Below are 25,571 nucleotides of genomic sequence, written 5' to 3' on the forward strand. Positions count from 1 at the left end.
AATGTGAACCAATTTTGTGTGAGGCCTGCAGGTCTCATCAAGCAGACAGCGCGGTATGAGCTCAGTTCAGTCTATCAGGAGATGTAATCCCAACGCCATTGTGGCCCTGGCAAAGTTTCTACTGACTTCAGTGGGGTCAGGATTTCGCATCACAGGGTCTCGTCAGTTCAGGAAAGCTGAGGGTCTGGTTTGGTGTCTCCATTTCTCTCAGACCCACTGGTGTGTCTCTGTCCTCACCTCTGCTGTTCTCACATGAATTCCCTTGTTCTTCTCTCCAACCTGTGTATTCACCTAGTCCCACCTTACTGGGCTTTACACCTGAGATATTGTGTCTTGATCGCTAACCAGAGGAGACTGCTGCTGAGTCTCTGCTTGATGGGGTGCTTGCCATGGTTCTGCAAAGAACTGTGGTTTTCCTGGGCTCACAGTCAGCCCCAAGCCATGAAAGTAACTTCAAGAGCAAGTGGTAACTGGTGGAAGACTGAGGATTCTGCACTTTTGAGGATGTCAAAGGTAGGCTTCTGCATTATGCATTGGATCTTGGAGTATCGAATAGATTTTTTTTGCAAGTCAGGGTTGGTAAGGTATTTAATTTGAAAAGTTATTAATCTGTTTCAATAGGCAAAGTTGCCTTTCACTAGCTTTCAGCTGTTAGTAAAGTCTGTCTTTCTGTGAGTCTTTTGTGGATTTAAGACTTCCTTAGATCTTGCTTCTCTTTTCCCATTTTGCCTCACACAGACTTTGCTTCCAGATCTTTATTCCATTTATTAGAACAAATATTAGCATGAATGAAAAATACTCTGTGAACCATGCCCTATTAAATTTAACCTACAAAGCAAGGAACTCAGATTATTAAGAGCTCTGTACAACTATTGCACCTTTTACTCTGGTTGTATCCACATGGGTTCTTGTGTTTTCTTTACAATCATGAAGATAAATTTTTTGGTATTTTATTAATGAATTAAAAGTCAACATTAGAGGGGTAAGATCCAAAATAGCATATAATTACCTAGAGTGGGGCTGAAACTTCAGTTAGACCCTTACACACAGATTGGTTGCACTCTGGACTCTGACTCGATCCAAAATGACAGTTATGAGATGCTAGATGAATGGAGCAGGTACAGTCACTAAACATGGGTGAGGGACTTGGACAGAATTTAGATTGCATGGCTGCAATCCACGACAGCCATGTACAAAACCTTTGCTCTTGTGATTAGCCAGGCTTTGTCCAGAAAGATTTGTTGGGTGCTCCTGTATGTCTAAAGAAGCGCTATCATCTTAACTGAGCAGAGCATCCTCATGTCCTATTTCCTACAAAATTAATTTGGGATTCTCAAACTACTCATTCCTAGGGGTGGTATGTTGCTCTGGTACATGGTTGAGATATCTGATGGCTCTGGATTCAGCACAGAGCACTAAAAAGTAATCACAACTTCCATTAGAAAATGAATGAGTACTTGAGGAACTTTGTACTGGTGGTGATACCCACATTTTGTATGATGGTATAACAGCTGAAGTATTTCCCCACTGAAGACTAGGTTTTTCACAGCTGATTCTGATGGTGCCCCAGCCTTGACTCATTGCATTGGTGGGATATAAAGCTTTCTGCTCCTGCCTTTCTCCCAGGGTTCACAAGCCCATAAAAATTCCTTCCATAACTGGCAGATGAATTTAGGGATTAAATTCATTACTGGTGTATCTGGGTTTTATTTGTGTGTGCCATCGACTAACTTTCACTGGTGGACCCCAACACAACCTTCGTGCATTACTGAGGACAGCTTAGAGCTCAAAGCTTCTGTTGCAATGACAATCAGTTATTTGTACTATTCTGCAGCAGAGTTTGGAAAGAAGTAGTTGGTATATCATATGTTTAAATAGTGATTTGGAAAAGTGTTTTCCTAGGTCATGCTGAAAGGCTATAGTTCTCTTGGTGGATTGGCTAGTTTATTCCTGTCTTTGAAAAGACTAGGGAAGGCCTTACCCCCAACCTTTGTAATCTGTTAGCTGTGATCTGACTGAGCAGTTTCAGTTCTGGTGGCAATCATCATAAATATTACAAAATCCAGTGTAGGTGCTGGGGCTAAGAGGAGATGATAATGAGGAGAAATTGACAAAGAGAGTAAACTGATAGTATTTCCATACAATCTGACAGTTTGTCAGAAGTAATAGTTTGGACTTTTGTCCCGTGGATTACATGGAGATCTACATATGCAACTATTTTATTTTAGGTAAGCGGGTTTCTTTCACGTAGAGCCAAGGAGGAATAGGACTGCCATGATGTCTCCCTCCTTCATCTTGTGTTCTGCTGAATAATTTGTGGGAATTAAGAAATAGCACTAAGCCCTAATGCCTGGTATACCTATCTCAGGTGTACAGGTGCAGTCACACCCCCATTTGGATTGTTTACGGGCAAATTATATTTATCAGCAAGAGCCTGAGGATTGAACCAGCTGGCTGGAATGCACATTGCCAAATGTGACGACAGCTTGTCACATCCCAATTTCTCAGGACGCTGACTCATGTTTGCCAGTTCCCAGATCAGGATTAAGGTGAAATGACACCAGGGATCCTTGAACTCACAAAACTCAGCTTTTGTTTGTCCACAACAAGAATTGGCATGCTCACCACAAAAATTGGCGTGAAACTACGTCAGTAAACTGTGTAACATGTGCTAACCATACATCACCAAACATATACTACAGGGGTCTTGCTTATTTGGGAATCAGTTCAGGGAAGACAATAAGGAGATCCCTCCCGTTGAGTCATGAGGTTCAGAGTGGACCCCCTTGCTTTCTAGACTCCTTCTCAGAGAGCAGCCTGGGGGCGGCTGGATCGACTCCTAGCCCCAGACTTGGTCAATGGTTTATGTCTAAAGGGATAAGGTGTAGGGATTACAGAAGATGAAGAAGAGAGAAACAAGACAGAGAAAGAGAGAGGAGAAAGATGCCACCAGTCCTGGGCCCAGCGCTGGTTTAGTCAGCCAAGGGGTCCGCTTCCAGTGGACATGCGCACGCGGGGCTTCAATTTGTGTCCTTTTATCACCCTTGCCCCTCCTTCGGGTGGGCCCTCGAACTCATTAGGCGTCACGAGCAGTTTGTGAGCCTTTGGGAAATAGGTCCGTGGGCCTGGGGGTCGTTTGGGGAGCAACTTCTCCTTCCCTGCAGGCCTGATCTTTCACCATCCATGGTGGGCTGCCCTGTTCAGCACGTCAGAACAGGGAGCTGTGGACCCTCTGGCATGGCCTCCCCCTCCTGTTGCTGATGGGTGCTGATCAGCTTCTTTTCACCTGGAGGTCCTTGCTAGGCAGAGTTCCTTGTTAGGCAGAGTTAGTCATTAAGCAGAAGTTGCCCCACCACAATGTTTGAGATATTAACTCTTTCAGTCTCTCACCCAGCTCAGTGCTTCTGGATGACGATTTGCCCTATCATATAGGGCAGAGATGTGAAGGCATGAGAAAAGGTTGTTGCAAAACCCTTCTGGGCATTCTGCTCCTCTAAAATGAAACCGGTCAGTGCTCTGCTGCCCTTTGCATCTTTGTGGAAGTGGCTGTATAAAACTGGCAGACAATGTGGACATAAAAGTTTACAGTGTACTCTTAACTGAAGGCTTCTGAAGGCTGAGTGTGTATGTGTGTAAGGGGGGGGACATATTCCACTTTTGTCTTCCTTACTCTTTATTCACCTTCTAGCATATAGCATTTTCTATATTTTAAACTATGGATTTGAAAGAAACAGATGTGGAACCAGAACTCAGATCTAGAATTGGTTTTAAGATGGTCTCTGACATTTTCTTTACTTCATTTTCCGTCTGTAACATGGGGGAAATGTTGTTACAGCATCTAGGTATGGGCTGTTGTGGTTAAGTGCTATGCAAACCTAGAATAATAATAATAAAGAAAATTCACTCCAAGCCCAAAGGGCCTTATGTATTTCCAACCTCACAAAAGTGCTTTGATAGTAAATTTACAAAGTTTGGGGGTTTTTTAAGTTTTGAGAAGAGTAGACTGGTTAAACCCAACATAACAATGTTGACGGGTAGGAGACACAAAATCAGGCTTCCTTTCACTTAAGTTATAGGAAATTGCAGGTGGCAGCTGCATTTTTTCCCACCCTATCTGTATCATAAAAATCAAAGGGCAGTATTCTGACCTTTTGAAGTCTTAGAACAGTTTTGAAAACTTTGACTTTTGAATCAGATCAAAGTTATGAATATGGCAAAACAAGCCCAGCTAGAATGCTCATTGGGTGTTATCTTCGAAATGTAATAAAATAGCTTATCTCCCTCTTCTGTTACAATGATTTTACTAAATATCTGACATTTACAGCCAACATTGTACTAGTAAGGGACATTTACTGTGTTCTTTTCTTCAAATGGAAGTTTCCCGTGAAATAATAAGGAACATTTCAGAGTTGTGATGGAAATATTAATTATTCTGCTCTGTCCATGTTTTAATGTGTTTAAATATAGAGCATTTCAGCATATAAAGCTGTAACATAAGTGCTAGTACCTCAGAACCTTTTAGCATGCACTGCTGAATACATAAATGTACACATTTTGAAACCACACAGATGTGAAAATTTGCAATTCAGAACCTAAAGTAGTTCAATAAAAAGACAGACAAAAATGTCCTTTATGTCTAAAGGCAAAGTACCCTGCTGCTGCTATTTTAGGAAAGAAAATTAATGACCATTTTTTACAAAGGAAGCAGCTCTTCTCTGCAGTTTAGAACTGATTAGTAAATGGATATGCAGAAAGCTCTGTATGGAATTAGACAAGTATGAGTCTGTGCACTTCAATCTATTTTATACATGTTCTCCAAGACCTCAACAACTAAAGCTAATGCTCCCTCAGCTCTATTGAACTAGGTCGTTAAATTAATAATGGGCTGCCCTTCTGTCTGCACTTATGGCACTTAGCAAATCAGTGTGTGTGTGTGTATGTTCATCTCATGAAGGAGAAGGCTCCTGTCAATGAATGAGATTAATCCATCAAGAGAATTAATGTGACTTGATTACTGTTGATATCTGAAAAAGCTAGCATGCAGGAACAGATATCTGCATCTGTAGGAAGTAAGCAACAGCACTCCAAACCATTGAGCAAGGCCCTGCGCCTCTACTATTGAATAAAGAGGTTGCTGACACCAAGACATGGTGATGGGCTGCTGATGTGATAAATGCAAAGGGTGCCACACCATCTGAATGTTCCTATCAATGCTTAGCTTAACTCAGTTGGGTTGGTATTTTGCCACAAATAGTTCTAACGCCTTCTGTCATGCAAAAATATTTCCCCAAATTAGTTTTCAGTTCTCTTGCTTCCTTAAATAGCAAGAAAGAGCAGAGGCACTTGAAAATTAATTAAGAAAAACTCTGCAGCCACTCCCAAAAATAAAAAATCAACTGCACTTTGGACATGGCTTTGACAGTTTTGTTGTTTTGCCAGTTCTTTCAGCAGCCACTTTATCTCCTTCAGTTCTCTTGCTGATGGAGTGCCATAGCCAAGCTTGTGAATGGTTTGGAAGTTCCTGATTACTGAAAAAGTAGTCCCTTAAGCCAGTGATAACTAGCTGAGAGCAGAATGCAAAGATTCTTCTGTATCATAAATATTAAAATATAGTGAAAAGTTTATAACTGGGATAAGGGAAAAGGTTTCAAAATTACTGAAGTGGAAATATATAAAGAACAACAGGTTTTCTTCTTGGCAGAGAGAAATATGCATGTGGGCTTCTTTGTATTACAGACATGACAATTATGATTTTACATGAAACCAAGTTAAAAAAATCACAAGTATTTAAAGTGATCTTAATGCTGCCTCCTAAAAGTTGATGGGCAGTTTGAGAATTTCAGTTATCAAGAATGAAGCATTAGAGATCTACCAACAGCACCCAACATTTTTGATTAATCATTTACTTAGCTGCAGCAAAGGGGAGCAAGACTGGGCTCGTAGTCTCACACCTACAAAAAGACTATGTTTGATTTGTTTTTCTCATACATAGTAAGAAAGGCATGAAGCAACTCAAGAGTCCCAGAGAAGTGTTCTTCAACCTCTCCGAGCTCTCTCAACCACGGGCCGAGGATCCAAAGACTGGGCTTGGTGAGCTGCCCAGGACCTTTGCAAGCATTGGGGTAGGGAACAAATTGTCCAGATGGTTTGTTAAACAAACAAACAAAACTAAGTGTCTATTCAATGAAGCTGTTAGTCTAAAACCAGGATATATTGAAGTCATTTAAGACTTTATGGATACAAATTTGTTCAGGTATTTGTCTGCAGTGGAACACTCATTTACAGATGAGGTTACTGTAGTGCACTTAGGCTTCAAAAGCATGATTCATGGGACTCTTTTATTTGTTTCCTAACAATACACGGCAATATAGGTAGCCTGACACAGCCACAAAATAGCTATTTGAATGCACAATAGCAAATACATACTAAACCCAGTAAATTTTGAATAAAATGTGACAGCATGTAAATCAGTGGGTGTGGCTTGCAAAGGTGGTAAGTATTAAGCTCAGGTATAACCATCAGTTTGACTAATGATGCATACAGAACATAACATGTGGAATTACCCAGCACTTCTTGGAGGAGCTGTTTTCACGAACAGTAGTACAAAAGGAAGAAAAAAAAAAATCAAAATAACATAATGTCCTGTGCAGGCTATCTTAAAACATTCTGGACTGTTATTTCAAAATCAAATTTCCACAAATAAAGAGAAAAATGTCGTTCACTGTGGCACTTTCTGCAAAGTCGGAAGGTTAAAAGAAAGTTATTTTGTAACCGAGCATAAAATAGGCATTTGAAAAATGATTTAGCTGGAAAAACCACAATTTTTTTCCACATTAAGATAACTTAAGAACACCCAAATTGATTTTTATTAGACTTCTCATATTCACTTCTGAGCTGACACATGCATGAGATATTCAGCCCTAAAGGTCACTTCTGAGAAAGCTATAAGTAACTGGAAACAGCACTGCAGGATGAAAAGATGTCTCTTCCCTAACTATTACTGCTGGAGAGTGATAAATATTTTACTCCTAAGGCTAAGAGCCGGCTCCTGTAAATAAATTTCTATTTCTTGGCTGCACTGATAGCTAAAAGATAAGGTGACATAGCTGGTCTTCCCGATTTTGATTTTTGTTTGAAGAGAGGGTGGGACAGCCCGACCTGGTTTTAGCAGACATCGGTGCTCAGGGAGGCCGGCGAGGCCCGTGGGCCTGGGTTGGAGGGAGCCCACCGTGTGCTTCTCCACGGACAGGAGTGGCTGGCTCCCCTTGTCCCTCTGAGAGCGGGGCCTGCTGGCCATGCCCAGCGCAGGTGCCCTCCTCCTCCATGCGGCCCCTTCCCAGGCCACTCAGCGCTTTTCTAGAATGGCCGCTTGAACACTCAACGCGAGTGTTGCTCGTCATCCCAGCTGCTAACGTCTCATTCGCCCTCTCCAGGCTTTGGTCACCCCATGCTTTATCCTCTGCCTCTCCTTTTCCTTTTGGTGTCAACATTAGTCACTAAGGTTTAAATATGAAAAAATCAAAAAAAAAGGGGAAGGCCTTTGGCGATTTACAGCTTTTCTCCAGAGCTAAACGGCTGGCTCTGCTATCAATTGAGAAAAGGAAAGGCGGGGGGTAGCTGGTTGTCTGTGGCTGTCTGTGGCTGCCTGTGGCTCCCTGCGGGAGGCCTAGGCCTCTGCGAGCATCGTCGGTTTGGGGTTTAGCCGGCCCGGCAACCCCCTCGCTCCGCTTTTCATCCCGGCCCCGCCACCCGCTCCGACCCTCCCGCAGGGCGGCGCGCGCGCGCGCTGCCGGGCAACCGCTGCCCCGGGGGCGGGCCGCTCCTCGGCCCCGCCCCTTCACCGACCCGTCACCGGCGCGGCGCGGCCGTCGTACCGCCCTTGCGCAGGCGCGGGGCGGCCATGTCGGCCGACGTGGAGCGGCGGCTGGCAGAGTTCCGCTCCGCCCGCGGCAGCGCCGCCGCCTCGCCGCGCCCCGCGGAGCCGTCGGGAGAGGCCGCGGCTGCAGAGGCCGCCGCGGGACAGCGGGCCGCCGCGGCGGGCCCGGGCGGCGGCGTCCAGGTGAGCGCCGAGGCGGGCAGGGCGGGGGCGCGTGGCGGCGGGTCGCTGCCTGACGCCACGTCTCGCTGCCGCCTCCACAGGCCCGGCCCGGCGGGGCGGCGGCTCCGGTGTGGGCGCGTCCGCTGCTGCTGAAGGTGCTGCTGTGGGCGGTGCTGCTGGCGCTGTTCGCGGAGCTGGAGCTGGGGCTGCCCTACTTCGTGCTCTCCCTGCTCTACTGGATGTACGCCGGCACCCGCGGCCCCGCCGAGCGGCGGCGGGACGAGCTGAGCGCCTACTCCGTCTTCAACCCCGGGTGCGCCGCCATCGCGGGGACGCTGACGGCCGAGCAGCTGGAGCGGGAGCTGCATTACCGGCCCGCCGCCGGGAGGTAGCGACCGGCCCGGCGGCGGCCGAGGGAGCGCCTGGGCTGGCGGGGACAGCCGCTTTGCTGGGGCGGCCCCCGCTGCCTCCGCCCCTCGTACCACGGACCCGAGACGGGGCTGGGGGAGGAGGAGGACAAGGAGGGTATTTCTATGCAAAACGCCGCTTGCGCCATACTCCTGGCCCGGTTTCCCCAGGCGCGGTCTGGTCCCGAATAAAGCCGTAGCAAAGCGTGCGCTCAGGTCTCGTTTCCTGGCGGGGGCGGGGGCCGGGCAGCTGGCAGCAGACCCACGGCACGGCAGCTGGTTTCGCTGCTGTGGCAGCGGCACCGAGAGGCACGGCCTTCTCAGAGCTGTAGCTGTTGGCGTGTCACCGGGTGAACTTGTGCTCCGATGGCCTTTGCCGCCGGTAACGGGAAGGCCGGGGTTTGACGACACCTTTAGTAGCACGGCCAGCACTGGCTAGAATCCTCTTTCTGAAGAAAAGACGTGAGGCACTATCAGTGTACCTAAAATAGGTGGCTGCTTCTGTTCACCCTCACATCTTTCATCTAACACAAACATCTGATGTTAATGCATGTTCCCTGTTTGCTTCATACTACAGTTTTCATCAGTTGTAGTGTAAGCAAAAAAGACTTATTATTATTCCTGGCAGTTAATACATGTTTTTCTTTAAAAGTCGTTTTGAAAAAAAATTAGGGTGAGTGTGCAGCAGATATGGAAATGTAAGAGGCTCTCAGATGGCAGGGGATTTGTCCTGTCATTCGATACAGTCCTTTTAGCACAGCACAGCTGATGATGCTTCTCATCATCATCCCACAGACTGTCAGGTGTACTTGTATGATCCATTGGTATTTTTAATATAGAGATCATTGCATTAAAACAAATCATTAATATTAAGTGACAGTGAAGAGCAGCTGGTAGAGCTTGTGCCTATGAGGACTGAATGGAGAAGAAAAGTAAAAAATTTGTCTTTCAAATCCTGTTTCCTTATGCCTTTTCTAATTTAAGTTACACACAGTGTTCAGGCTTGACTTACCCCATGTTCCATCATTGGTTGGGGAAACAAAAGTGTTCTTTATTGAATTTAATCAGACTGGAAAGAGAATAGTAGATTAAAGCACAAGTCATATGTTTAACACTGCTAAGCATCTCTCAGTAGCTCTCCACAGCGCTCTGTTAGCTTCTAGTGTTGATCTCTTGTCCAAGTTCCAAATGCTGCTATTTAAAACCAAGGACAGAATTTTTGGATTTGCACAAATTCCACCACCCTCTGGTAAAAACCCCTCAGAGTTCTCATTATTCTTACTGATTCCTTCTGACTCTACACAAGTAATATGCTGCATTTTGGTTTTGATTACTATAGCCTCTGCAGGTTCAAAGGCCTTTTTATAGTGGACATAGAGTTGCAAATATAAAGCTTTGTTTCTTTGGGAGAACCATGAACTGTGAGTCTTTCCATTCTTAGACAGTGTTCTTCTAATTACAGAGTAAGTAGTAGTCAAGTGACACTCAAAATACACCAGTGTCATGGTTTAAGCCCAGCCTGCAACAAAGCACCATGAAGCTGCTCACTCACTCCTTCCCCTGCGGTGGGATGAAGAGAAAATACAAAGAATTGCTCATGGGTTGAGACAAGGACAGGGAGGGATTACTCACCAATTATGGTCATGGGCAAAAAACAGACTCAAGTTGGGGAAAAAACAAAATGAATTTAATTTGCTACCAAGCAAATAAAAAACAAGGATAATGGGAAGTAAACCCAAATCTTAAAACACCTTTCCCCTACCCCTCCCTCCTTCCTGGGCTCAATTCCACCCCCGATTTTCTCTACCTCCCCCACAGCGGCACAGGAGGACAGGGAGTGGGGGTTGGGGTCAGTTCATCACACATTGTCTCTGCTGCTTCTTCCTCCTCAGGGGCAGGACTCCTCACTCTTCCCCTGCTCCAGCGTGGGGTCCCTCCCACGGGAGACAGTTCTCCATGAACTTCTCTGGCATGGGTCCTTCCCACAGGCTGCAGTCCTTCACGCACTTCTCCAGCATGGGTCCTTTCTGCGGGCCACAGTCCTTCAGGCACAGGCTGCTCCAGTGTGGGCTTTCCCATGGAGTCATGGCCATCTTCGGGGGCATCTGCCTGCTCCAGCGTGGGCTCCTCCACGGGCTGCAGGTGGGCATCTGCTCCCCCGCTCACCTCCATGGGCTGCAGGGGGACAGCCTGCCGTCTCACCACGGGCTGCAGGGGCATCCCCTCCTCTGGCATACCTCCTCCCCCCTCTTTCTTCACTGACCTTGCTGTCTGCACAGGGGTTTCTCTCACATTCCACTCCCCTCTCCGCTGCCCAGAGACACTACTACTGTTGCTGATTGGGTTGGTCTTGGCCAGAGGTGGGTCTGACTTGGAGCCAGGGAAGCTTCCAGCAGCTTCTGTAGCCCCTCCCCCACACAAACCCGAAACCACCAGTGACAGAATTTTGTGAGTTGAAACTTTATTCACAAGGATAAAAATAAACATAAGTGTAACATTTATGTGGAGTTGATAATCTGACATCTTGTACAGTTAGAGTCTGTGGGGGTGTTTTTTAAAACAAGGAAATATATGCAAATAAATATTAAATATAAGGTAACATCCATGAAATTCTAAAACTTCATAGCAGCAATGCTGGAAATAAAGTTTTCATTTTCTATAAACTAGTTACGTTATGTTCAGGTAAATTTATAGACTCTTCTATTTACTGCTTCATGAAACAAGTTACCACAGTAAGTGAGCAGGAAGCTGAAAGGCACAAGAAATAAAAATTCATACGTTCATCTGTTCCAGTGCTTTGTGTTGCTTTGCATATTTCATGCTACTCAAATAAATGTACATTATAAATTCTGAAATAGAGATGGCATGAATAACAACAAAGGCTTGTAAAAGGTTTTACTGAAGTAGATGAAGTATGATGGAGAAATTGGTGTTTAGGCTTGGCTGAAAGTATTTTGAGAAAGACACAATTATTGTAATTCTGCTTTGGTGGCAGTTACTTTCACTGAGTTGTTCCCTCAGTACTTAGAGGGGACTTAAAAAGGTTTGAAGAAGTGAGAGTTTAATCAGAGAGGGGAAAAAAAAAATTCCACCACAACCCTCTGCTTGGCTAAGATCTCACTTTGTCATCTTATTTTTGTCTTGGATTCTAACAAGGCTGAAGTTACAAAGGCTAGTTTGACATTTGACGCTGGAGCTATTCTTGTGGGGCCAAAGCCCTCAGTTCTTAAGTGACCAGGAGGGGCCAAAAAAGCCTAGTAACTCAAAAGCATGTCAAACTGTTGAAAGAATCTTGTGACAGCAACTAAGTACAGGCTTGTCACCACACATGTAAATACTCTCTATTCCTATGTCTGTCCTCTTTCACTTGTTATGTATACTTTTTCCAGCATAATAGTGAGTTAAAACACTTCTTTAACTTCCTATTGTCACAGCAAAACTATCCTCTTGCTAACAGCTGTGCAAGTAGCAAAAACTTTTTTTTTCTAGGTTTGCACTCAGCTAAGCAGGGCCCTGGAAAACTAGCACCCACTCGTGAATATTCATGAGTGAAATTATTCCCTCCAGTATGCATTATCATACAGCTGTAAATTTCATCTGTCATTGTGCTGCCTTTTCATCTACTAGTGACTAACTTTATCAGTCTTTTCCTATTCAAAGCACTTAAGGGTAGATGTTAAATAGAAACATCAAGCATACTGTCTACATACAGGAAGCTAATTAATTAAATTGCAGGACAGCAGTTAACATATGCGTGTGGTAGTCAGGTATTGTATTGATGGTGACACAACACAGAAGCTAGTTATTAAATTTACAGAAGAACCTGAGGTGCTTGCTTCATTCCAAGGTCAGCTCTGCAACCAATGTTAGGAAGGGAAGGCCTGGAAATGGCCCCTATAGAAGCCAGGATGCTAAACATACATAAGCCAGCCTGTGAACTGTGGTGGATTTCGACAAACATGTCTGACTTCCCCCTGGAGTTCAGTTACAAGCATTATAGCAGAAGAAGATAACCCATCCTCTCTAATTCAGTTCTAACCTGATGATTGCAAAACTAATCCACCCTGTTGGCAATTTGGATTCTAATACAATGATTGAATAATCCCATGCAAAGCAATCTAGCTTCAGGCAGGAAAGATGCTGAATTACATCGCAGAATATCCAGTCCACTTTCTTGGCAATGGGGGCTGTGAATGCAAGTGCAAAGAGAGACTTGAAAATTGGGGTTTTTTTTCCTCTCTGCTGAGTAGTCTATCTGCTACGCCATGGAAGTTACTTATTACAAGAAGTCTATGGACAGGGATATTCTCAGAGCTAGTCTTTGGCACCTTGCCTCTTTGTTGTAAAGGGAGCCCGAATAACAGCTGAATAAAGATATGTAAAGCCTGTTATTAAGTGATGCAATGGATCGTGTCCTGCTTGTAAAGGTACCTCTGTTTTCCCCCAGCAACTCTTCTAAACATCAGGGAGGGTAACATCAATAGCAGTGCAGATGCTTTCACTGCAAGAGCCCTCGCAGTTTTAAACAGACAAAAGCCCGCTGAGTTTAGGATTGGGGGGGGGGGGGGGGGGGGGGGGGGGGGGCGTGATTTTTTGAATCCCGCTGCTGGCAGGCAGGCTGGCTGTGGAGGAGGAGGAAGAAGGCAGCCCACCCCGGGCAGGGGCCGGGAGCTGTCCTCCGTGCTGAACCCTCAGCCCGCTCCAAAGCGGCCTTCCGGCGCCGCGAGAGCAGCGCCTCGCGGGCGTTTCGTGTCGCGAGAAAACGAGCACGGCTGGAGGAGAAACAAAAGCGAGCCCACACTGTGAACTACGGAATCTCCTCCAAGTGGGTGAAGTCTGCTAAGACCAGCTGCGTGTTTGCACCCGCAAGAAACGGAGTATAGCTTAGAAGGAAAATGTCCTCTTGAAGCACAAGTCATTATCCTGTCCCCATTAACACCTTTGCGCTCACTGGAGAAGCAGAGTACCACATAAAATTGGATGGGCTGTGCATTCAGGGGATATTTCCATCCGTGTCAACAGAGATAACATGCAGCTATTAATAGCAAAAGAGGCCCCTACCAGATACTGGGTTTGGTTTATTATTTTCAAGTGAAGTTTAAAAAGAGCAGTCAGAAATGTATACCACAGTGCCTGCGGTATTGACAAACATTCGGGATGCTGTTCTGCACCTACCCAGAAAACAGGTAAGCATATTTTCAACTTTAGCTTTGGGAAACTCTTACTACAAACTGGTTCTTCCCTAAAACGCATGTTGTGTCCCAAAAAAGTTCTTTTTTTCTAGAACTGGTGATAGCACCTAACCCTATCCCCATAAAAGTCTAAATGTATTTTTTGGCAATAATCATATTCTGTATCCTTGTAATTTAATCAGTCAATCACTCAGTTCACCCACTCAACAGTAATAAGCCATTGACCCTGTGGTTTCAGACTGGATCAATGCTATGCTTAAGTTTTGGACACCTGGAGGCCTTGTGTGCAAATAGGAAGAAACTCTTTTAACTTACTTTAGACATGATCAATTTTTCCTCTGATGTGTTGATTACATTAGCAGATTGCTTTCCCTAGAAACCTTTGTCCAACAGCCTGCAGGCAATAAGCAGCATATGCTTAAGTTTCTTGCTGGAACTGGCATACTTAAGCCACTTGCTTGGGTATTTAAGGGTTTTCAGGTGTATTATACAGTTCATGGTTCTCAGTCTGATTCACCTGCAGAAATCTTAGCTGAATGTGGCCTGACAAGTGGCAGCATAGACACTACTGCCTACTGTGCCTCCACTACTGATGCTGTTGGCCGGACACTTCAGAGGTTTCATACTGCTGTCTCTTTGGACATACAGATGTTCCAACCTCCAGCGCTCCCAGCTTTTCCGAAACTCCATCTGAACCTAACACAATCAAAGAAGGAAACAAAAGGAATGAATGTAGAACTAATCAGATCTTTAAATGACTCCATTATAAAAGAGCAAGGAAAAAATAAAGATACCATACTACTGAGAAAAGCTGGCAATGCTTTAAACCTGCAATATTATTGCTTCAAATTATCCAATCATCTCATTAATCCATTGTAGGGTATTCCATATTTAAAATAATGACAGCATTCACTTTTACTTGTAGAAATAAAGCTCTTTTATGCACCAGGAAATCTTATCTTCATTATTTTATTCTAAATTGTATTCAGCTGCAATACTGAACATACTCAATGCCCTACCAGTACTAACAATTAACTTGATTTTGCTTATCAGCCATGAAATGACTGAAAAGACTGGCTTCCTGCTCAATACTGTCACCACAGGTATTCTTAAGAGTTCTGTTTTAACTTCTGTTTTGGTTTAAACAGTGTTACGTCTTGAATTATTTTTGTTCTTTGAATATTTACAGTTTTTTTATTCCATACAAAAATGAAGATTTATTCAGAATTGAAAAACCAACAATTAAGCACGTTAAAGACTGTACTCCCCCCCCCCCCCCCCCCCTTTTTAAATAGCAATTACAATGTCTCATTCCAGATACTAGCTTTTTTTAAAAGCTACAAAATATGCTCATCCAGTCGCAGGTTCTGGGTTACACTGTGTAACCTCTGTACTCATCTGGAAGTTTATCCAGGGTCTTGTAACTGCTAAACAAGAACAGAATTTAGATCTTCCTGTTCCACGGGCAAAGTTCTTGCCACTTGACTGAAGTAAGAACCTCCATTAGCTTTGAACACGTAAGGCAGAGGACATAAAATTGAACCTTTTTTACTCTAGAAAAAGGCAGGAGTGCAGCTACAGAAATCAATTCATTATGGTGTGTACTTCAGCCTGGAAGTAAATTCACTATAGATGGGTCACTCAAGTGAGCCTTCTCTGGAGAGTTCCTTTTTGTTTCCTTTTAAGGGTGCAGTACTGACCACCAAGAGACTGAATAGGTTGATAGCAGTTCCAGTGCAGGCTTGTCATCATACCCAGGCTGCTGAAACCTTCATACTCTGAGGGGAACATCCTAGGGAACCAGCTGTTGTATGTCTTCTCTGCTTGTTCATTGTGAAAAACTGAATCTGGGAGGCAGCCCTAAAAAAGGAGCAAAGCCTTACATAACCAATTGTCTTCCCTTGGTGGTTACCTCTAGCAGTGCTTGTCAGCTCTGGGCTACAGCCCTTGTACTGAATACTGTCCTGGTGGGAACCAGCTGCATCTCTGCATTTCTAACAACAGAATCTGTCCCTCCAGTATCACAACAAAATGGGTCAGAAGGAAAGATGCTGAGATAGAAGCTTCTGTTTTACCATGATAACTGTGGGTCATTGTGTCAAAAGCTGCACAAAGACACCAGAAAAAGACAGTATGTCTGGCATAGCTTGGCGTAGAAGAATGAGGGAGAACAGCCTGATAAAGACAGAAAGGAAACAGTGAGATGCAGGGACCATACTGTCTGTAGACGAAGAATTGACCGTATTACCACCCCAGTACTTGCTACCTTTAGTGGGCATGGAAAACAGCTGGTTTAATAGGCAGCACTAGGAAAAAGCAGTTGTAGACATTTACAGGCAGATCCTGAAAGAAAGCATGAACCTAGTTGCTGACAGAATAAGTCAATGAGTAATAGAAATGGGTATCTCAGAATCAATCAAAGGGAGGAAATGAGTCTTCAGTCTGACTGGACATGACAGGCTGTATCCTAGAGCTACGATACAAATAGCCTGCGAGACTGAGATGAAGTGAATGAGAAGACCTGAGCAAAAGACTATAGGAATGGATCTGATTGACAGAATATTAGTTTTCTCTCCAGAGGTTAGGAAAAGGGTAAAGAATAAGCTCTGCTGTCCATGTTGAACTGAGTTTTTTGCCTACACGGCTGTGAATAGGGAATAGGTTAAGATTTATTTTGTAAAGAGGCAGCTCTTGAGCACGCAAGCAGATCTACAGATCTTTCAGCAAAGTAATTAGCCTAGTAACTTCCATGTGTGGATAAGATAACCCAGAAATAAGCTATACAGGAAAAAGGGAACCAAGAACAAAGCTCCCATGAGAAAGGGGATGAAGGAAAATTTTTATGTAGAGTATTTTGAAAGAGAAAGGGAAGAGGTATGAGAACTTGGAAAAGATGGTCATGGGGGTTAAAGGTGGAGAAGGCTTCTCACAGAGAGCAGCTGATTGGGCTTAATGCAGCTAATGGGCAAGGATGTTGAGAGTGTGGCAATGAATCTGGAATCTGATTACAAAAAATTTCAACTTTGGCAAAAAAGCATCTCAACAAATCATAGTGAAAGGAAAATAGGTCTGAAATGGGATGGAATGGAGCTGGTGGAGGCATTCAACGGGTAGTCTGTATAGAGAATGAAAAGAGGGAAGATTGGGCAATAATTTAAAAAAAAAAAAACAACCACAAAAAACAGGAGTTCTGGAGTCAGGACAGATTCTTTAAGGTAGAAGGGAGTGACGTGACCTTCCATTGTGATAGGAAGAAGGCAAAAAGGAGAAGCAAGACTACAGAGAATGAAACCCAAATCAGCTTAAACTAATTCTGGTGGAAAGAGGCAGCATCTCTGTGGTTTAGAATATTTCTTATAGAAAGCATCACTAACTGCAGATAAACTGGTCATATTAAGCCCAGCTCATTTTGCAAAAAACATTGGTGATAACAGGCAATCTGATGAGACCATGCTGTTGGCTTCAGAGCAGTATCAGAAAAAATCCAGAATCTTTCAGGTGAAATATAACTGAAATATGAACATATTTTAATGTTTTTTCCATAAGCAGATACTAGAAAAGGACATTAATATCACTTCTAGCTTCATTTCTACTCTTGATCTGGCACCAGGACTTGCAAAAAACTTTCATTCTGTATGGTTAAGAAAAAAGAAAAGGAGCCAATGAGTCACAGACAAAAATAAAAATATAGACCATATTGCAAACAAGGATAGTCTTTGGGCACATATAGCCTGTCAGAAGAAAAACAGCTTCTCATTTAGTTTAAGAAAGAAATAGAAGAGACTTGACCTAATCAAACTCTTTACATGGATTTATTTTATGGATGCTGATGACTGGGCTTGACAAAATACTTCTCCCTTCTTCTAACAACAGTTTGAACAAGCAAAATAATTCATCCTAGATTGTCTGCCAGCTTTCTGTGAAGCTGAGCACATTGTGGTTAGATTTTATGAATTACATTACAAAGGCAAGAGAACTATAGCAACAAGAGATTTGGAGGACCTCTTAGAAACGTAGGTAGGCTACTTCACAGTAAGTTCCCTCAAATGAAACAAGCCTACCTGTTTCAGGGTTTGTAATAAAGTTTGGGCTGTGATGTAGCTTTGCCCTTGTATCACATGGAGGAAATTATTGGGCATTACTCATGAGAGGCCCGGCTGCAGCTGCATAGGGGATGTATGAGCAAAGGCCAAAGTGAATCAAAAGAAATACATGATGCACCAGCAGAGGGTGCTGCATTTCAGGATTGAAGTACACCTGTAAAGCTGTACAAGGGATTTGGAATAAATATTGTCTAATTCATGCTTGAGCAAAGCCTGCTGCTACCCACCTCTTACTTTTGTAAGCAGTACAATTAACACATTCACTTAAACAAAATCTTACCCACAAGCTACAAAAGTGAAGTCTCCTGCAGGGCTTAATTCAGGTGCCTGCTGCTTTTCTGTTGACTCCAGCCTGGCCATAATGACACAAGTAGAACGTTTTTCCATTGATTCCAATTCCTTGATGAGGCCTATCTCTCAATAGGTGATCTTGAATTACCATGTCATGTTTAAAAGTAGATTTAGCATGAGTGTAAAACACTTTGATGTGCATTGAACTTAATAATGGGCTGCCAAATTAATAGTGTTTGCTTCCTTTGAAAACCTGGCTGCTGACTGAAGGAATAATAATAATAATCGCTTAGAAGGTAACATGAAAGATTCCTGCAATAGTGAAACAGAGTAATACTCTTTCCCCCAACAGGGCTGGGATTCAGCAGAAGCCATAGAAGATGGTACTTGCAATCATTTAACTCAAAGCCCTGGCTACACTTCTTCTGGGCCTGTGGGAGAGCTCACCACTCCATGAAGTTCAGTTTGAATGAGAGTGTGATGATGTCTTCAAGTAGCTGGGCCACAGGGAAACCAAACGAAACTGAACTAAATGGGCATTAGCCAAGAGGACCCTCCAGCCTCACCAGCCAGCTGAGCTCAGTTCTCAGAGTAAAACGGGCTCTACTCTGACATTCACCAACACAAGCAAGCAGCTCTATGAGACAGATTAAGAGCAGCAGCTATAATTCTTAATAAAAGAAAAGCTCCAGCAGTGCAAACTATACAATTGTGAGCAAGACAACTTGCAAGATTTCATGTCTGCAAATAGTGGCCCTGAATTATACTGCCTGAATTCCTTCCAACAACATTTGTCTGAGGACTTATCCTGTGTAGCTGGATACTTATCCTGTGTAGCTTATCCTGTACAGAGAAGGGTCTGTAAAAAAAGTAAAAGTCCTGAGCAAGGACAGTTTAGCAGTTCAAGACCATTTTTAATTTCCTTTTCCTATAGTGAATGCTGATAAGGCAAACTGGAACAACTAGCATCTCTCTTACCTCATTATTGATGAAACAGTAGAGAATTGCAACCATCAGCCCCTGAAATGAACAAAAACCAGAAGAGCAGTGAGCAGAGCAGTTTCCTTGCTTTGCCAAACAAACTTGCAGAGGGCTAGAGGCTCTACACTGGCATGTCCCATAGAAGACTGAAAGATGGAGACAATTTGTGGTCCCTGGCAGCTCTGATGGCAGAGGATAGGTTGACCAAACTGTGTCTCAAAGCACGTGATCTTAGGAAAAAGGAGTTACCATTTTCTTCAACCTATTATTTTTTTCTAAAGATTCCTTTTCCCTTCTTTTTCCTTACCTGGTTTCAAGTTATAAACACTTTGTAAGTGAACAATTCATAGGGATCTTAAATACAGCTCTGTGCTTGATAAACAGAAAATGAGTGGGTGAGCAGGGAAACTAGAAGAGTAACGATTCCCTTAGACAATGAGACTCTTTTGAAAAGCCCTTACCTAAGGCAACAGCTAAATAAAAATCACAGTAAACCTACATCCTCCTCACATGCAGTTACAGCTGTAGACAGCTACCCTTCACAGCACAGATTTTCCAAGGAGTATCAAAAACACTGGAGAAAGCACAACATTTGCTTTCAGCAATGCCATTATACAATTACAGAAAATCACAATTTCATTATTGCCTTGAGGTGTCCCATAGGAAGTAGATATTCATACATGGGTAGGAATACCAGTTTATTGTAGTATATTTAAGACACTGAAAATAAAAGTAAGTGACACTAACATCTAAGTTGACTATTAAAAATTAGTCCTTATACTTTCCCTTCCACTGTCATAATCCTGTAATATCCAGTGCTAAATTGAGAAATACAAAGAACAGGGAACATGCAATGAATGAGAGAGAAAGCAGGTCCCCAAACAGCAGTCAAAAAATATCTCATGGACATGGGCACAGTGTGAGTGCTACCTGGAAGGAAGCAAAGGAGAGCTCAGTAAAAAGTTTCACAAAGCGCAGCATCCCTCTGGCATGCTCGTCAGTAATAAAGGCAAAGATGACCTCATGGGTCCCCAGCAGCGGGATCAGAGTCAACGTAGACTTAGCCAGCCTAAGATCACAAAGAAAGAAAAAAATACAATGCCACTGAGTAGATCATTCTTGATCCCAATGATCACTGGGAGTGACTGTTTTTGCATTCTGCTTCTGACACACTGTCAACTTAGGTAAGTCACTGCACCACTTTGTGTTGCAGGGTCCTCCTTCAGAGGCTGCAGGAAAAAAAAAAAAACAACAAAAAAACCTCAAAATAACCTTAGTAGGTTTCAACATGCCACTCCATTGCAGACCACTTGCTGCTGAGAGCAAAGCTCTGTATTCAGCTACTGGCTGTATTTCACCTGGAAAATCTTCTTCCAAACTCAGGAGGAGGCCATGTGCTTTCTTGTACCTGAGATGTCTTCTTGTGTATCCTTTTCCCCATCTGTAAGTGGGAAAGATGACCAAAACCTACCTTGTTGATAGCCTGAAAGAAACAATCTATCAATAATTGGAATCTTTTAAAAATACCCTGGCAAACGGAGGAGTACTTGCTATTCCTTCCCACATCTGAGGTGTGTTAAATCTTCAAAACACTGTAACTAACCTGTAAATGCAGGTAAACTCTGTAAATGCAGAACACGTTGTAAAAGCAGTTAAACTGTCTTAAAAGTGAGCAATCACTCTGTGATTTAAATGGCAAGTTCAAAGACACAGCTAGCAAAGGAAAAAAGTCAAACTAACCTGAAATAAAGCATTTTTCAGCTGAGAGAGAGCAATGCTCAGGGATACAACAGGAAAACATTCACAAGAATGGTCCTTAACTCTCTTTTGATAGACATACATGCTAGCCACCCAACAGCATAATGAAAGATACCTGAGCCTCACATAGGAGTTTATAGGGCTATCCTGGGCCACAGAAACTATCAACATCTCACAACAACATGTTTTGAGACAATTTGGTAGATACATAATCACTCAACTAGCAGGGCTGTCAGTAGATCTTATGTGCCCTAAGGCTGTTGGCTGCTATTCTGAATCATGTAATCATTCAGACTGGAAGGGACCTCTGGAAGTTTCTGGTCCAACTCCAGTTCACAGCAGGTTGGTTACTCAGGGCTGTGTCCAGCCAAGTTTTGAGTATCTCCAAGGTCCTCCACAGCCCCTCTGGGCCTGTCTTCCAGCAACCGACCACACTCACTGTGAATTTTTTTTCACCTCTAACATGCAATTGGAATTTCTCTTGCTGTAACTTGTGACCTTGTTCTTTCATTATGCACCTCTGAAAAGTCTCCATCTCCATCTCCTATATAACCACCATTTGGTAGCTGAAAACTGCAATTAAACCCTTGCTTAGTCTTCTGTTCTCCAGACTGAATAAACCCAGTTTTCACCACCTCCTTCTATGTCATCTGGTCCAGCCCCTGAACTAGCTTGGTGAAAAACTGATACAAGTCCCATGGGGTTGGAGGGACAGGACACACTGTCTTTCTTGTACTGGGGAGCCTCAACCTGGACATCAGAAGCAGTCTCACAAGTGCTGAATGGAGGGGATGGTCACTTCCCTTTGACCTTCTGGCTATGCTCTTGCTAGTGCAGCCCAGGATGCAGTCAGCCTATGCTGTCACAAGGGCACGCTGCTGACCTCCAGCATTGTCCTCCAGCATCCCTGGGTCTGTAAAGTTGCTTTCTCCCCAGTCAGTGGCCATCCTGTACTGCTGCATGGGTTTATTACATACCAAGTGCAAGGCTCCTGTCAGCCCATCCACTGGCCTGCCAATGTCCTGTATACACAAGGACCAAGGGCTGGTGAATCAAACCAAGTATTGAAATTGAGCAGTTTACACATACAGGTAAGCAGAAGTGCAGATCTCTAGTGGATCTAGGCAGACCATTGCATTAGAAGTGGGACTTGTTTAAACGAGCAGCTTACCAGCAAGTCTTGTGATGGAGGCTCTGCTCCACCACCACCTGCCTGAGGTAAGAGGTAGAAGTGGGAGGCTGACACTGAATTGGCTCTGGAGACACCGCTTGCATAAAAAAGGGGAGTTGTGTAGGTGTACAGCAATCCCCTAGCTTATTTCATGAATGCTAATTGTTCTAGATGGGATATTTAGAGAGCTCTGCCTTAAACAGGAAGCCATACAAAGTGCTACGAAAAGGCTTCCTGGGTAATTAAGACCTCCCTAAAAAAGATCCTTTCCCTGAGCAAGGGGAGAAGTTTCTCCACAACTCCAGTCCTTCTGCAGAGAGAAGGGATTTGCTGCCATACTGAACAGTGAGCTCGCTCTCTTTGTCAAATGAACGAGCAACAAGAGACAGGTGAAGGAAAGACTGGCCTGAGAGCAAAACACTTTTCTCCTTTCTATACACAAACGTATCTAAGCTAGTGACTTTCTTGGGCACCTAGACTGATCCTTGTTTAAAACAACACATTCTAATACAGCATTTCTGTCTTCCCTCCACCCAAAATCTTTTCCACTGTCTTTGAGCAGAAAAGAAGGGGGGACAAAAAATTCTGATACATGAATCTCTGACTACTGGTCTTGTTATCATCAGAAGCATACCAACGAACTGAACTCTTTTGGGTAAAAGACTTCCCCAAAGCTTCTGGCTATAACCACCAACCTCCAGACAGACCACCAAGACTATAGTCTTTATCAGTGAAGAAGGCTGTGTTGCTGGGTAAATCCTTTTCTGATAAAGTCTTTCTGTTTACACAGCAGATTTTTGAACATGCAACATGAAGAAATGAATGTACATGCACGTCTGAGAAATGGCTCACCTGCATCAAACCTTCCTGCTGCTCGCAGAAGTCATGAGGGCAAGGGCTTTCTCCCTTGACAGAGTAAATTTACAGTCAGACTTTTAAATGGCTTCAAGCCATCAGAACTGGAAAATCCTGCCTTTGTCAATCCATTCCTTTCATGTACCTCCTTGCCTACTTCCATTTTGATGGGTATGAAGCGTCAGACCACCATATGACATACCTGCATTTTATGTCAGTTTTACACATCAGATTAGCCTGTAGTTTGGAGATGATGATGCATATAACTCTGATAAAGATCAGGAAATTTACCTGGAGAAATGAAAGAAGGATTTATATCATTATCAAGAAACATGTGTGCTTAAGTGTTCAAAAAAGCTGGTTTGTGTATGCATGTGTAGGTCCCTGTGCATCCTGCTACTCTGCAGCTACAGAATTTGCCATGGAACTCAACTCCTTGCTAAGGAACTGTGGTCTAAATACATCCTCTGTGAGTGCCCAAGTCACCTTTGAAAATGCAGGCACTTCACTAAAAGCAGGGGAGCTTACCTACATCTCTGGGGAGTGAGACATAGTAAAGGTGTGGGCTGGCCCATTTGCCTTGTCTGGAGGTCTGAGGCTGACACAGTATTGTGGCTGCAGAACGTGGCATTTCTCCACAATGCCACACCATTTGTTGCTCTTCTGCAGCCCAGTACCTGGAACATTATCTTCTGCCTCCCTGTACCACCTGCCATAGCTTTCTGCACACAGGGGAGTTCACTGGATTGCTGTGGCATGCTGTTTTGTTATCGTGTGCTGGCACTGCAACATGACAACATGTGGCCAAATTAAACAAATAAAATGCTAGTTGGGAATTCCAGTGACAGAAACGAATTTGGTTTCATAAAATCACATTTCTGAATGAAAATGTCAATACCCTCAAAGGTTATTAGCCTTTGGACATGCACAACAGCCATATGCACATCTGCTCTGTGTACTATATCATCTTCTATTCTCCTGGAAATTTGCCAGCTCACTGCACATGCCCCATACTCACCCCAATGGCAATGAGAATGGGCAGTCTGATGATTAACCAGTAATTCATGTTATAGTTTCTGGTCCAGCAACTAGGAAGATAGCAAAAAGAAGGGTACAAGAAGAAAAAGCTTCAGTACATTACTAAAATCTCCTGCTTTTCATTCTGTCACAGCAATGCAGATGGAAAACAATATTGAGGACTAGATACCAGGAAAGCACATCATGCTGACATGGAAACAGATGCAGTTGCTTCTTAGAAACACTGAATGCTTTGTACTGTTGCAGCTATCATAATCCAACTGGGTACTACTTGCCGGCCTTTCTTGCCCACTAATGGCTAGCTGTCCTCCACAATTTGCTATGAATTATCATCAGTTAATTGTGAAGATTTACTCCATTAAAACCAAGGTCAAATTTGTCATGTGGCTGAAAAGGAGACGGGGGGAGTCTGAGTCAGACCTTTCCTGCGTGGTTCTTATCCTCCACTTTCTGCATTATTTTTTATTGCTCTTCGGTCTCCAGTATCAGGTCATTTTATTATTTAACTGTTAGCTCTTTATCCCATTACCTATCATCACTTTTCTTGTATCAATATTTAGATCAGTCGTCTATTTTATTTGTCCTTATTAAGGCGGCAAACTCCAGCTCCTTCAGTGTATATGTACAGGTTTCAGGCCCAAAGGGAGTTTTAAAACTTATAAGCAAGTAAAATCAAAGATGGGAGCAATAGTTCCCAACTTTTGTCGGCCAGCTGAGCCCTCTGCCAAGTAAGTAACACGCTGCAGGCAATATAATACTTCACTGTCCCCATAAGTCTCATTTTAGCTTTTTAAATTCCTGTGTCCTTGAGCAATATTGGAGAACAATCGCAAGAAAAGTGATGCCTGAAAGCCACAGTTTCGGATCACTGGTTCAAAGTGAACTTTACACTGGGGAGTTTGTACATCTAGTTCTTTTAAGTCCTACCCTGGCCACAGCCAGCCACCACTGACTGTATGATGGGCCATGTGTGCGCACAACGGCCCGGGTGTTGGGGCAGCATTCATATGCCACTTCCCTTGTTGCCGCAGAGACAGCATTCTTAATATTTCTGTGAAATAACTTTGTTAGCCTCCTGCCAAATTGCTCAGCATTACTCAAAAGCAACAGTCATCAGTAAAGCCAGCAGGCATAAAACTATGAAACAGCACTACAGAAAACAGGTTCCTTCACAAAACAAATTTCTCTTCATCTCCAAATCTTATCTGCCAAAACTTATATATGCTCAATTTTCCTTAAGGTTTCTTAACAGGCCTATGAAACTTCAGCTTGGGTGATGTTGGTGGAGAGTAAACCCTCCCCAAACTTGTAATGGGACAGTCAACCTGAGAGAAACTAGCAAACCGTGCAGCATGTGGAAGGGATCCATGCTACAACAACACACCCACACGTGCTCACATACTAGAAAGGAAAGTGAAGCACCTTGGCTGTGGCAATTCCACATTCCCTTGCAGGTACTACAAGCCTGGGAAGGGCTCAGGATTTCATTTTCCCTTTCAATCTCACTTTAATGCATATAACAAGCATATTATTGCAACCAGCAGCTCCACAACCTACAATTCAATTGTATTTTAGATACCAGAGAAAAAGGTGTACATATTGTATGCAGTCAGCATACCTCAGCTGCAATCTGAGTAACAGAAGAACTTCTTAATTGGTACACGTGACTGGGAGCCAGCTCCATGGAGCCTTTAAAATTAATTTTATTTGAACCTCTCAAGACCGGCGGGATAATAG

At 43.6% G+C, this 25,571-nt stretch overlaps 2 protein-coding genes across 3 annotated transcripts in view; one reads left to right on the forward strand and one right to left on the reverse strand.

The window, feature by feature from the left end:
- Nucleotides 1-7,854: 7,854 nt before the first annotated feature.
- SAYSD1 (SAYSVFN motif domain containing 1) lies at nt 7,855-8,654 on the forward strand. Its single transcript, XM_030036004.1, has 2 exons — nt 7,855-8,059; nt 8,140-8,654. Exons 1-2 carry the CDS (start codon nt 7,901-7,903, stop codon nt 8,428-8,430), a joined length of 450 nt encoding a protein of 149 aa, XP_029891864.1. The 5' UTR covers nt 7,855-7,900; the 3' UTR covers nt 8,431-8,654.
- Nucleotides 8,655-10,889: 2,235 nt separating this feature from the next.
- The window catches only part of GLP1R (glucagon like peptide 1 receptor), an 85,895-nt gene continuing 71,213 nt past the window's right edge, over nt 10,890-25,571 (reverse strand). The window contains exons 9-15 of one of the 2 annotated variants that reach the window (XM_030036095.2): nt 23,815-23,884; nt 22,999-23,087; nt 19,943-20,081; nt 19,010-19,051; nt 15,338-15,497; nt 14,214-14,333; nt 10,890-11,294 (exon numbers count right to left, since the gene is read on the reverse strand). In XM_030036095.2, the coding sequence (XP_029891955.1) occupies nt 14,224-14,333; nt 15,338-15,497; nt 19,010-19,051; nt 19,943-20,081; nt 22,999-23,087; nt 23,815-23,884 (610 nt within the window). In that variant the 3' untranslated portion in view covers nt 10,890-11,294; nt 14,214-14,223. Of the gene's footprint in view, nt 11,295-13,038; nt 14,334-15,337; nt 15,498-19,009; nt 19,052-19,942; nt 20,082-22,998; nt 23,088-23,814; nt 23,885-25,571 lie in introns of those variants that run through there. The other variant, XM_030036096.1, reaches the window with a different exon arrangement.

Source organism: Aquila chrysaetos, chromosome 13 (assembly GCF_900496995.4).
Source record: "Aquila chrysaetos chrysaetos chromosome 13, bAquChr1.4, whole genome shotgun sequence".
Taxonomy (NCBI): domain Eukaryota; kingdom Metazoa; phylum Chordata; class Aves; order Accipitriformes; family Accipitridae; genus Aquila; species Aquila chrysaetos.

Excerpts from the sequence above, each read along its gene's own strand:
- SAYSD1 (XM_030036004.1), top strand. The coding sequence starts at position 7,901 with ATGTCGGCCGACGTGGAGCGGCGGCTGGCAGAGTTCCGCTCCGCCCGC. Across the intron at positions 8,060-8,139 it reads GCCCGGGCGGCGGCGTCCAG|GCCCGGCCCGGCGGGGCGGC; the intron begins GTGAGCGCCGAG and ends CCGCCTCCACAG.